Source organism: Meles meles, chromosome 3 (genome assembly GCF_922984935.1).
Source record: "Meles meles chromosome 3, mMelMel3.1 paternal haplotype, whole genome shotgun sequence".
NCBI classification, from domain to species: Eukaryota; Metazoa; Chordata; class Mammalia; order Carnivora; family Mustelidae; genus Meles; species Meles meles.
Genome location: NC_060068.1, coordinates 133,885,432 through 133,899,789, shown reverse-complemented (window position 1 = coordinate 133,899,789; position 14,358 = coordinate 133,885,432). Strand labels below are relative to the sequence as shown.

Here is a 14,358-nt window from a genome sequence, read left to right as displayed (position 1 = left end):
CGAGCCGCCGGCAGAGGCTCAACTCACTGAGCCATCCAGGCACCTCCATCTACTAATTCTTAAACATTTGATAAAGACTTAAAACCTTAAGAGTTTATGTGAATTTATATAAATGAAACCATTAAAAGTTCCTATGTTAACAGAAATTGTGAAAAGTTCTAGAAATAGGGTTTCCCAACATCTGATCTTAGTGATTTAATAACTAGATTAACCATTCTACATTCTCATTAATGTATCCCTTGAAACTTCAATCAGTATCAAAATTATGTCCACACACAAAAAATTCTTTCAAGTATCAAATAAGAAATTTGATTTTAATAGGGCTACACTTAAACTTCAGTGGGAAAAAGCAGGCTATCAAAAATCTTTAAGGGTACCTGGGTGGCTCAGTCAGTTAAGTCAGTTGATTTCAGCTCATGACTCATGATCTCAGGTTGTGAGATTGAGCTTCATGTCGGCTCTGCACTGAGTGAGGAGCCTGCTTAGGAATTCTCTCTCTCCCTCTGCCCCTTACTCCCCCCGCCAAATCTCTTAAATCTAGGAAAGTGTCCAAGATATATTGTTATGTACATACAGTAAAAATCCATTTTTTACAAATGGAAATTCAGTTATATTTTCAAAGTATTTTAAATCCAAACAGTTGCAATCATTCAAGAAAAAAAAAATCTCAAAATTCCATTTCCTCTGAAATTCATCACTATTTCTTCAAGTTCTATGCAATATTTAAATGTCTAGAGATATCCATAGTCAAGAACTTACCGATTCATGGCAGGATCATTCATGAAAGCTCGATAACCCTGCAAGTAAAACTTGCAGAGCGTCAGGACACCCAAGGCAACAAAGGAAACCGTGAAGACCAAACCCAAAAGCGAATAAGGAGTGCTGCAGCATTCAGCAATACTAGAAAAAGGGGGGTGGGGAAATATTGACAGATAAAAATTTTCCATTTGAAATAAAACCATCTTAAGCCTTCAAAACCACCAACCTTGATCTGATCCTCTTCAATTAAAACACCCCACACCAAAATTTGAGATAAAAGTCACCTAACCATTCCATTAATAATTTAAATTCATTCTTCTATTATACTAACCTACATTTTTTAAAATATCTCTGGCAAATATTCCGTACATAGCACCATATCTGAAACAAAGTCTTATCTCTTTTTATTTATCTAATTTCTTTCAAAAGCAGTAATGGCTTAAATTTTCTTCAAACCCTAAGAAACATATAATTAACATGCGGATAATATTCAAAAAAGACTCATATAGTTGCCCATAGTTCCTTCTGAAAAATGCTGGCTATTCAAATTATTCAGACTGTTAACAATTTGTGCTAATATAATACTCAAAACTCCTTATTTGACCAAACTGCTATCAGGGAGAAGCCCATACTGACTTTGCAGCTCCCAACTCCTCTCAGTATAACAGTATTTTCCATATTATTGATACTTTAAATTTTAATTTAATTTAAGTTTACATAATTGCATTCTTTTCTGGGTTATTTCAAAAGCATATACAAGAATATAGCCTAAGACCACTTAAAAATAATTTTAATATCATATTTTAACATAAAAGTTTGCTATGAATACTACTTACAAGAAGAATTGGAAGACCTTACACTACCTAAAGCTTGTAAATACTTTCACACTTTATGGCAATACATTCAATACTTTCACTGAACATCTTGGATACTAACTTATTAACAAATATTTTACAAACATATGTAGTATTATGTACTAATAATTTGGACTTAGCATTTATACAGCATTTAACAAATGTTCAAATAAGTTTTAGAAGTTCAGTTAAGAACTTCATTCAGGCAATGAGGAATTCATTCAGGCAAATCAATACCTATCTTTTACTATGTAGCTCTGTGCTTCTGCTACATAGGTATCCTTCCTACACAATTAATTGCCTTATAAGTAAGTTCTTAAATGAAAACATTTACTTTTCCAAAGACCAATGTACATTACGATGAGAAAAAAATGTCTGGTTTTCTCTTAGGAGTCAAATATCTATAAATTATGGTGGTTGATAGCTAAAAGAATGACTGTTTGGCATTCTTACAAATCTAATTTCCCAAGATGTGACCTCCTGGGAAATCCCTATACAGATGTTTAAACAAATTGTCTAGTAACTAAAAAGTGGTAATCATAAATAAAAATATACTAAAAATTTTACTTCATTCTCACTGGAAGTCTGAAAATTTTACTAATGTTCCATACATACTATTTCTCTATTCTTGTCTCCATATTTGGAGAAATCTTTTACATCCAAACTGTATGACTTAATTATATTTTCAAGAGGATATTTTTCAAAAGAGAACATACTTAAGACAGCAAAAGGTTTCAATCTAATTTGGGGAAGTAAAAGAATTTGGAAAACTTGATAAAACTTTTCTTCTTCTCTCTCTTTAGTGAGATGTTTTATTGATTTTAATTTCTATTTTCTGACTGCAAAAACAAGCCCTTTGTTTACATGTGCTTTTTAGTCGATTTGTTTAGTCGGGGTATGCTGATAAATTTGCAATCTTCCTTTGGTAAATAAGTTGTTCTTTGGCAAGGTAACACACCAATGTAACCTGGAAGGAGCATCAAGGACAATGAACAATGCTTACAGGAATGGAAATTAACAGAAGAACCATAAGGGAACTTCTCTGTTAAAAACCAAATTTAAACTTCATATTTTGAGAAGGGGTAATCTATCCTATGTATAAAAAGGAACAGAGAGAAAAACCATTTTGAAAAGACACCTAAACCTCACCTAAAAATCTCAGTATTACTTTCAAACTTTGTAAATAAGTCCAAATTCATTCATAGGCTTACTGATTTGTGAAGCCTATTACACTATGCTACACTTGATCTGTGCTTTTTAATGGCTAATAATCTGGTTTAAAACATGACCAATCCCAATCCCACACTTGGGTTATTATCCTAACCAAAAGATTCTATTCCTCTCTTTAAACTAAATTACTTTTTGGATCATTTAAAAATTCTTTATAAAACTTCTATATTATTTACATTAAAAGACAATAGCAGTGAAACTTCATGAATAATGAACTGGGTATTAAAATGTATTGGGTATCAATTTATTGCATGCTGACAGAAGCTACTTATCAACAAAAGTGTTATTTTTAGAAAGTACAAAATCTGCCTCCGTGCCAGTAAGTTTATTCTGCTTATTTACTGAAATAGGTACTGCCCTATGACATTTTTATTGATATTTAACACTGTGTAACATTTTTCCTACGCCTCTTACTGCACAGTGCTCCACCATTTGGTTGGCTGAGAAACAATGGCTCTATTAACTAAAACTCAACACTTTTGTCTGCTTTTGTACTTTTGTACTCTCCTGAAGGACAGAGTTTCATTCTTGCCTGTATGTGCCAGGGAATGAAGATAGGCAGCCATGTGCTAGAGTCTGAGGGCTTGAGAATCAAACTCAAAGAGTGGAAAAATGACAAATGTGGATATAGTTCACAACAAAGATACTTCAGTAAAAAAAAAGGACTCCGATGACTTAAGGCTATTCTTTTTTTTAAACTAAATCTTCACAGACCTGTACCCCTGGGGATAAAAATACACTATATGTTTATTAAAAAAAAAACAAAAAAACCCACAACTAAATCTTAAAAACCAAATCTTGGAATTCCTTTGGGGCAAACAGCAAAGCATTATGATACACTCACTTCTCCAATTATTTGACTATATCGAATGAAACAAAACATTAAAAACAACAGAGCATTAGCTGCAAGATTAAGTTACAGGGTATGAACTCAGATGGGCTCTAACACCTGGGGCAAAGTACTCTCAGTACAGTCTCTTCAGCTATGAAAATGGTAAATGATAATAAAGACACTTATCTCTCAGGGGGGTCAAGATTATGTGTGAAGAAAAGTGTTTAGGAGTGTGGCTGGCACATATTAAATACTCCGTAATTGACAATTATTTTTAGTAACATGCTTTATTTACCCATCCAATAATTTAACTTGAAATTAGAAAAATATTTTTTAAATTTGCTATGTACCTTTCCACAAATCATTTGCTAAAGCCACCTATACCATCATTACCTTAGCACCTGCCTGCACTGCCAGACCTAGGCATCCACCAAGTGAAAATCCTATCTTAATTAAATATAGGGTACATTCTAATGTAACTAGAAATTTGCAAAACTAGCTATTCCTAGATCAAAGTCTTCTCTAAGGTTATGTACAGTATCATACGTTCTCATTAATTACCTTGTCAGGAAAAGGAAAAGAAGCCTCTCCCGTGATGCAGGTTGATCTCGAGTACTGAAATAGGAGTAAATCTGAAGAGCAAATAAGACGAGCCAGAAAACCATGAAAAGTACAGGAACTACGAGCTGATTCCACAGGGACATTCCCAGTGCTAGAAGGCCATATACCTCTACTACCTGAATAAGAAAATGAGATAGGAAAACATCTTCTATCACGTCAATAAACACTTTTAAACACAAAAGAGTTTAAAGTACTTAAAGAGAGAAGTTAAACTGCTTTTCTTTCACTATAAGATTGTTTCAATTATGGGGCACCTGGGTGGCTCAGTGGGTTAAAGCCTCTGCCTTCGGCTCAGGTCATGGTCCCACGGTCCTGGGATTGAGCCCCGCATCAGGCTCTCTGTTCAGCAGGGAGCTTGCTTCCTCCCCTCTCTGTCTGCCTGCCTCTGCCTACTTGTGATCTCTCTCTCTGTCAAATAAATAAATAAAATCTTAAAAAAAAAAAAAAGATTATTTCAATTAAATTCCTTTAAAGTTAGCTCTGTACATACAGTTAGTACATTCTCTAAAATTCACTGATTTTGCGTTCTTAACACTTGCACAAACTCATCAAATTACAACCATAAACTGCCCTTACATTTCAGAGTAAAGTTACTTTCAGAGTAAAACTACATCAAAGGTAAGTTGAGTAGACTTTGTAAACTTACTCATCTCTAAATCAAAATGATCCGAACTATCATAAATGAAGCAATAGTGTGTGAATGGCTAGAAAAAGGGGCAATGTAAAAGGAAGAATTTTTCCGGGTGTATTCAAGAAATGTCACAGGGGAGAAACAGATCGACAGAAGACAGAATAAACATTGGAGTTTACTCTACTGGAGATAGTTAGCAAGTCTTTTCCCCCAGACAGATCAATTCCCCTTGCTACTCCTGTGTATTTATCAAACATTTCTCAATTTATTTTATTTGTTTAGTACATTAACACCAGGAAAAAAGGTAAAACTAAAAAAAGTTTATTAATCTACTAATCAGTAAATTAGCTTTCCAGTTTGTAAAACAATCTCTTATGCGATTAATTAGGAGGAATCAATTCTCATAATGTGATTAAGCCTAAGAGCATACATGTAACCAAGTTTCTAGAGTTACTATGCCAGGGACCAGACCCTGGTAACACAACAGTGTTCTGCAAGGCAGGTTACAAACTCTAACCTACACAGCCAAATCATCTTGCCAGAACTCTCAACAGGATACCACAATGTTTCAGTAAAATACAACTATCTTGGGGCACCTGGGTGGCTCAGTGGGTTGGGCCGCTGCCTTCGGCTCAGGTCATGATCTCAGGGTCTTGGGATGGAGTCCTGCATCGGGCTCTCTGCTCAGCAGGGAGCCTGCTTCCCTCTCTCTCTCTGCCTGCCTCTCTGCCTACTTGTGGTCTCTCTCTGTCAAATAAATAAATAAAATCTTTAAAAAAAAAAAAAATACAACTATCTTGGGGCGCCTTGGTGGCTCAGTGGGTTAAAGCCTCTGCCTTCAGCTCGGGTCATGGTCCCAGGGTCCTGGGATCGAGCCCCGCCTCGGGCTCTCTGCTCTGCAGGGAACCTGCTTCCTCCCCTCTCTCTCTGCCTGCCTCTCTGCCTACTTGTGATCTCTCTGTCATTTAAATAAATAAAATCTTAAAAAAAAAAAATACAACTATCTTAAATTAAAATACATGGACTTCAGGTTTTTCTGATTTCTAATTAACACCTATTTCTAGGTAGACCTAGATCTTTTTATTAAGTTAAAATGCAATGACCTGCAGGTTATTCCAAATTTAAATTTTTGATCTATAAATCAAATGCTTTCTCTAAAATCCAGTCAAGATTAACTTCTATTTTTTCCCTACTAGAAAATATTTAAAGAAAACGCAAGTTGTCCAACTAGCTGCAAAATTATTATTAGCAGCAAATTGATCATTGAGAGGTAGAGGGCACTTTTCCTCCTTTCCATTCAAGGAAAAGATGACTAAAAAGCCTGATAGTTTCCATTCCTTACCTATCCAATCCTTTCCAGGCTGTGGATTTCATAACCTAGAATTTATTTTCAACTACAACATCTACTAATGCATGAATCTTAAGGCAACAAAAAGGTAAACAGGACACTGAGAAATGAGGGCTCTGTCCTTATGGTGATTAAATAAACAGTATACAATTAATGACTACTGATTGTCTTCTGTTTCCCACAAACTAGGGTAGATTGATTTCAAAGAAAAAATACGTATGAAAAATACATATTTTAGATATTCTTACTCTGAATACAATTATAACCATTCCTCATGAAAAAGCTCTTCATTGACTATGAAAATAACTTCCTCTTCTCTGAAAGACCTACTTTCAAGAAAATTGCCCAAGTTAATCATTACATAAGATGAACAAAGAAGGCAGAATCAGCCTAAAGCCAAGAGTTCAGGGAAATTTTTCTGGGAAATCTGCCCTGGAGCACAACAACAAAAAACCCCACTTCATACAGTAGTTTCAGTTTATCAATCTGAGAGCCTCCTGTACTTTAAGGTCATATACACACGGTCAAATGTAGAAAAGAATGTCCATTTTAGCACTCTTTTTATATCAATGTCACTTTTAATATCTATTTTACATACTTATACTTATTAATCAAGTCAAGTAGAAAAACTTATCTATTGTTTCTATCTGGGAATAATCTGTTTTAGAGCAAAGGCTAAAAAAGTAGGAAAGGCAGATGCATATCCTGCTGGCAAAATCAGTATATCTAAACAAAATCCATCACATGATAGCTCAGAACTACTAACTTCTCAGTTTACATAAACTGGCAAATACAAGAAAAAAAACTGTAATCACAGCAGGACTTTAATCTAAAGAAAAATACAGATTTTTTTACCTCCAGGTTTTCAATTCTGTATTATTTTCATCTTCATTATAATGGTTAACACAGACTGAATACTGTCTGCTGCACTGATCTCATTTAAATCTCACAGCAGCCCTACAAGTTAAGCCCTACAAGTTACTATTAGTTCCATTTTACTGAATAAGCCAACTTAAGTGACTACCCATCATCCCCAGACTACACAGCTAATAAACAGTAGAGCCAGAGTAAAAACCCAGACACACTGCTTCCACAAATTCACTTTACTTCACTGCCTCTCTGCAGAACACTTCATCATAATCACAGATGCTCCTAATTAGGTTGAAAATAGTTGCTACTTAGAAACTGTCTAACAGAATGTTACCATGACCACCAGTGTGAAATGAACTAAATCTTTAACAGAACTAATTTTTATGTAGAATTTTATCTAGCTGTGTGTGGTTGTCAGTCTTACCTGAACCAATTCTCTGTATGCAGACTTAGCAAGGTTATAAGGTACTAAAAGATTAGACCCAAGAAAGTAGAGAACTTCCAATCCAGTAAAAATCATAGCAAATTTGTTGATGATAACAATTGTCTCCAGAGGGACAAGGCAGAGTCGTGCTAGCAGGGGAAGCATGTGAGCTGAAAAGAGCCAAATCTGCTTCGTTTTCATGACGCAGGAGCATAAAGTACACACCACCAACTGACCTAAAATGGGGAGAACATATTTAAGATTTGGTATCCACAAAATAAAAACAAAAGACACTGCTAAGAAAATGATGACACAGCTTTTGAAGAAGTCTAATTAAGATCTCTTAGTTAAAACTTAAATCAAATTTTTACCTCATCTGACCAAAATTACATATTCACATGTTCTGTCACTTTTGAGCACCAACTCCCTAGCTAGGTACTGATATGAAAAAAGCAGCACAAATATCCACTGATCTTCACCACATTTTGGATGACATACATAATACAGAAAAAGGCTTTTTTAATATCTAACTAAATATTATAGTTATTCAGTTACTACTGTTTATATACAGCTCTTTTTACAAGGGTCCTCAATATTTAACTGTTCTGGTCTATAGGTGATAGCATAAAATTCCAGAGATACAGTTACTTCTCTAAGATCACCCTCCAACAAAATTCATTCTGAGATTTTCAAGCTTTAATTGCTTTTACAGGACTATGCAAGCCCTCTTTCCAAATGATTCAATAGTGAAAGTCAACACTAAAAAATTCAAGCAACAAATTCTTCCCAGAGGATTATGTATGATCATTAAAGAAGAGTTAGAAAATAAGGAGAAATAAAAACAGGAGAAATATTCAATCTCTTATAATCCTATCACACAAAAATAGCTTGTTAATACCTTTGGTCCATTAAATGAAGCACTGCATAGAGAGCCTTGGCACTGTATCTGAAACCTAGGTATGCTCAATAAAAATTAGGTATTTGGGGGCACCTGGGTGGCAGAGGTGGCTGAGTGTCTGACTCTTGGTTTCAGATCAGGTCATGCTCTCAGGGTTGTGAGATCGAGCTCCGGTATCTGGCTTCATGCTCAGAGCAGAACTGGCTTGAAACTGGCTCTCCCTCTCCATCTGCCCCTCCTGCTCATTTAAGTTTGCTCGCTCTCGCTCTCAAATAAGTATTTTTTAAAAATTAGTTATTTATACTGTTACCCTTTTCAGATTTATTCTATGCATGTGAACATACACAAATGTTTTCTAGGAGATTACAGTGTACATACTATTTTACAATCAGTTTTTTTCAGGTAATACATATAATGCATGTGTGTCTCTCTCTATACCAGAAAGTATACATACATGGTTGTTTTTAGTTGTATGGTTTATTACACTGAATGCATATGGCAAAGTACTAACATATGGCTGTTTTCAAATAATTCATAATTATAAAATGTTTTGTTATGAATAAGCCTATACATGTATGACATCCTTGTATAAACTACTTGGAGCACATTTCCCAATACCTTCTTAGACTAAATTCCAGAAGTAAAATTACTGAGTCAAAGAACTATTTCAGGCTTTTGACACATACACTATCAGACTGCCCTACAGAACAAAACACCCAGTGTACACGGTGCCCATTTTCCCACTGACTTGTCAGCAGTAAAAATAATTTAAGGAAGGGTAGAGCAAGGAGTATTTCCTAAGCATTTTAAAAGTTGTGTTTGCTGATTGCCAATTACACATAAGTATAAAAAAATATTTGCAATTGTTTGGTGAAATGCTTGTTCACATTCTTTGGCCATTTTTACTAGAGAAAGGTAGGCTTCTCGAATTCTCTGATCAAGATACTAATTTCCTTTGTCTTATGACTGTATTTTCCCAATGTGTCCATTTGAATATTTTAATACTTTTTTTCTGCTATAGTATAGGATATTCTACTATAAATGGTCAAACCTATCAATCTTTTCTTTGATGGTTTCTACCTTTGGTGTCATGGTTAAATCGCATGGGTCCCCCTACTCAAGATTATACAAATAATCACCTACATTTTCTTTCAGTATTCTTTAATTTAAAAACTAATACCTTTGAGGGGTACCTGGGTGGCTTAGTTGGTTAAGCATCCAATTCTTGATTTTGGCTTAGGTTGTGATCTTGGGGCCATGGGATTGAGCCTGGCATCCAGGCTCCGTGCTCAGCAAGGAGTCGGCTTGAGATTCTCTCTTGCCCTCTCCCTCTGCCCCTCCCCTCACTCATGCTCTCTAAATAAATAAATAAAATCTTTAGAAAAACACACACACATTTGGAATTTATTTTAGAATAAGGTAAGAAGGAATGATCTAAAATTTGTTTTCCCAGATATTTAGTCAGTTGTCTCAAAACTAGTGAATAGAATCATCTAGTTCTTTTCTCATTACTTTGAAATGACACTCTAGTATGCTTACTTTTTTTATATATTTGTGTCTACATCAGAACTTGCTATTCTTTTTTTTCTTTTTTTAAGATTTTGTTTATATATTTGAGAGAGAGAGAGCATGAGTAGGGAGAGGGGCTGCGGGAGAGGAACAAGCAGACTCCTTGCCAAGCAGGAAGCCTGACATGGGGCTTGATCCTTGGACCCTGTGATCATGACCTAAGCCAAAGTCAGATGCTCAACCACCTGAGCCACCCAGATGCCCCCTTGTTATTCTTTTCAATGATCTACTCTGATGACAGTACCACACTGTTCCATTTCACTGACTAGACAAACCTCCACTGATCCCTTTAGAATTTTGTGAAAATTTTCGAACCTGTTATCTGTCAGATTAACTTGAGAATCATTGAGTCAGTTTCTCTTCCTTATTGCCAATGAAAAGCCAAACAATGCTCTGAGATTTTAGTTTTGTGTTCAGTCTATATTACTATTAAAAGAATACAAAAATGGCATCCATTTTTACACAAAGCTGAATATTTATTAAAAATCTACCATGTTGTAACATGTGGTATTTTCTTCCACAAAGTATTACTCTTAGCCTTTAAAGAACTGATATTTAAATAATGTGAAAAATATCCATAAAGGCATAAAAGGAGGAAAACCCATATTACTAAAAACAAACAAAAACAAAAAGCAGAGGAAAGGCCATCAATTGAATTATGAGAACAATTTAAAGGACAGAGAATGAAGAGATAGGAGGCAATTAACTTCATCAGCCACTACTCTTTCCCACACCCTAAAAGGAAGACCAAAGCCTGCTCCTTGAAGAGAACAAGAACAGGTTCCTGGACACCAAAGCAGAGGTCAGATGCCCATACGAAAAGGGGATTAACACAAAAGCCTGCACCCTGAGAGATAAGATCTCTCTAAATATCCAAGCGCTGCTGCCATGTTTATTGTCACACATTCTAGTCACTAACAACAGCCTCCCCTACAAGGGACAGACAGAGAGATTCCTTTTCGGGGAAGATGATCAAGTCCAAGTAAAAACATACAAATACTCAAAACCAGCCAATTCCACTTGAACATCAACTGTGAAACATGCTATTTGGTAAATCTAAAGATTCCAATCAACAACTTAACTTACTTTAATACAAATGATCAGTCAAGGACTCCTAGGTATTTAAGTAAAACTTATGCTTTAATCAGCCTCAGAGAAGCCTAGGCATCAGTATTTATAAATCCTTGTTTAATATAACCAGGTGTTTCAAATCCAGGCTTGAGAAACACTACTATCCCATGACACACAAAGACCAAAACAAACAGAAGAAAGATCTCAGGGGAAATGGATAATTCAAGGAATCAAAGAAAGCTTCAAATAGATAAATGATATATCTAAGAAATAAAAAGGCTGTCATAGTAAAAAGAAGCATTCAATGAAAACAAGTTCCTGGATATTAAAAATATAAAACAAAAAAGGTACAATAAGAGGGATGGACGATAAAGTTGGGAAATCTCAGAAAGTAAAACAAAAAGACAGAGAGAGAGGAAAGAAAACGGAATAATAAGGAAATTAGGGAGTCAATGTAGGAGGTACATTATCCAGTTGACAGAATTTCCAGAGAAGAACAAAAGAGGTAATAGCAGGGCAGATATTATTGTGACTTAGAAAGGAGAAAGGCCTCTGGAGAATTGATACAGGAGTGTGGAGGGGAGTGGTGCAGGAGAGAGCCAATTTTCATCATAAAACTGTGGTAGGTCTTGGCTTTTAAAAATAAGTATATTTCTCTGATTAAAAAATTAGCAAAAACTCGGGGCGCCTAGGTGGCTCAGTGGGTTAAGTTAAGCCTCTGCCTTCGGCTCAGGTCATGATCTCAGGGTCCTGGAATCAACCCACATTGGACTCTCTGCTCAGCAGGGAGCCTATCCCCCCCCCACCCCCACCACCGCCTGCCTCTCCACCTACTTGTGATCTCTGTCAAATAAATAAATAAAATCTTTTTAAAAAATTAGCAAAAACTCTAAAAGAAACTACCTGGAGGAAATGCTTTTAATATTAGGAATGATTAGGAATTTTCACCCTGGCATATCTTATTTCTCTCACTGTACTCATAGCTGTGATATTTAAATTTCCTTGTTAAGCATGATGTAAACTTCCTCTACACTCCGAAAATTCCCCTAAGTCTATGCCAGCACATTCAGTACTCAACCCTGGTTACAGGCTTCATTTATCTTCTTTCATAGAAGAATATGACTCATAGGATTCTCTTTAAAAGACCACTCCTCCTCCTACTTAGGTGAAAAAAGGAGTGGAAATCTTTGCTGCAGCAACAGAAGAACTGGAAGCTGTATAAGTTGATGTGCCTATTCCAATCAGTAATTCTGAATAAATCAAAATCACAAAGTAAGCTCTTAATGTCAGGATTCCACTATTAGAAATAGCTCCAAGAAGTCTGCAACTCTAAGAGAAATAATGGCGTATCAATATTACTCAGTTTTTTTTTTTTTTAAGATTTTATTTATTTGACAGACAGATCTCAAGCAGGCAGAGAGGCAGGCAGAGAGAGAGGAGGAAGCAGGCTCCCTGCTGAGCAGAGAGCCCGATTTGGGGCTCGAGCCCAGGACCCTGGGATCATGACCTGAGCCGAAGGCAGAGGCTTTAACCCACTGAGCCACCCAGGTGCCCCAATATTATTCAGTTTTTCATTAAAAGTTCATTAATGAAATGGAAAAAATGAGTAGAAAGTACTTGCTTATGGATTTTATTTCCAATTAACTGAATCTTAATTGAGTTAACAGAGGATCATAGCCACTGATAGGAAAATTTAAAATGTTTCAAATTTATACTATATTGCATCCATCACAGAATAAATAATACTTGACAAGCTTTCTGACCTAGCAAATATAGCTGACATCTAAACAATGCAAGGGTTGGGGGGCCAACACACTGCACAGTTGAAAACACCTGCATAACTTTTGGCTCCCCAAAAACTGAACTGCTAACATAGCCTATTGTTGACTGGAATTCTTACCAGTAATATAAAAAGTCAATTAATACACATTTTGTATTTTATATGTAATACATACTGTATTTTTACAATAATGTAGGCTAAGGAAAATAAAATATTATTTTAAAAAATCATAAGGAAAAGCAAATACATTAAGAGTACTGGATTTTAAGTGAATGACCCACGTGTTCAAACCTGTGTTGTTAAAGGGTCAGCTGTATTTTCACACTTGAATGTTACCATTATTGAATATACCAACTCCTAGGATACAGTCATAAAGCAGCATATTTTTTCTTATTGTCTTTTAAAATCCACTCTGTGAAGACTAGTGTTCCCCTGTCCCTAAGGCAAGTCCTGTAATTTTTCTCATCTAGCTGAGGTTACAGTCTCAACTGAACAATAGCCAATACTCTGAAATTGATTTAAAGTCAAGGCTTTTCCCTTACTCCACAGCTCAGGCCTCCTACAGGACTAAAGACTGAAAACTCACAATTGAGAGAGAGGTGGGAAGGTTCTGACAGGCTTTGTCTTCTTTCTCTAACAGCACCATTGCCCACTCTTCCTGACCTATCCAGGGTTGAAGCATGTAGGGAAGGAGGATAGAGAAGTAGGAAATTTTTACTCGCCTATGCTCTTACAATGATAGGGTGTGGGTGCACCTGAAGCTGGAGCATAAAAAAACCGCCTTGGGGGGCGCCTGGGTGGCTCAGTGGGTTAAGCCGCTGCCTTCGGCTCAGGTCATGATCTCGGGGTCTTGGGATCGAGTCCCGCATCGGGCTCTCTGCTCGGCAGGGAACCTGCTTCCCTCTCTCTCTCTGCCTGCCTCTCTATCTACTTGTGATCTCTCTGTCAAATAAATAAATAAAATCTTTAAAAAAAAAAAAAAAAAAAAAAAAAAAAAAAAAACCGCCTTGGGGCAACTGGGTGGCTCAGTCAGTTAAGCTCTCACTCCTGATTTCTACTTAGGTCATGATCTCAGGGACATGAGATCGAGAGCCCTGCGCTGGGCTCTGCTCTGCACTAGTCATGGAGCCTGCTTAGATTAAGATTCTCTCTCTCTCTGCCCCTCCGCACCACTCCCCATACGTACTGCACCCCCGACGTAAAAAATTTTTTTTAACTCCTTGCCTTTCTCCTGTGCATTTTTGTGGGCTCCTCTGAGATTTTTTCCATCACTGTGGCTCTCCTAACCTTACTGCTTGTTATATACCCTCCGTTTTCAGTTCTTGTCTTAACTCCTGAAAATTCAATCCCCATTGAAGTCTTCTTATTCTTCTAAAGGCTCTCTTAGAAGGACCTAAAAAAAAAATCCCATGGACTCTTGGGGGCCCTTTTCTAGTTCACAGGAAACTAATACCCTTTGCCCACATAGATT

The 14,358-nt window shown here is 36.3% G+C and overlaps 1 protein-coding gene across 3 annotated transcripts in view; it reads right to left on the bottom strand.

The window, feature by feature from the left end:
- Positions 1 to 14,358, bottom strand: part of RNF145 (ring finger protein 145) — a 57,148-nt gene that overhangs the window by 14,206 nt on the left and 28,584 nt on the right. For all 3 annotated transcript variants that reach the window (XM_045998881.1, XM_045998879.1, XM_045998880.1), the window contains exons 6-8: positions 7,570 to 7,805; positions 4,237 to 4,412; positions 760 to 900 (exon numbers count right to left, since the gene is read on the bottom strand). In XM_045998881.1, coding sequence (XP_045854837.1) covers positions 760 to 900; positions 4,237 to 4,412; positions 7,570 to 7,805 — 553 coding nt within the window. The remainder of the gene's footprint in view (positions 1 to 759; positions 901 to 4,236; positions 4,413 to 7,569; positions 7,806 to 14,358) is intronic.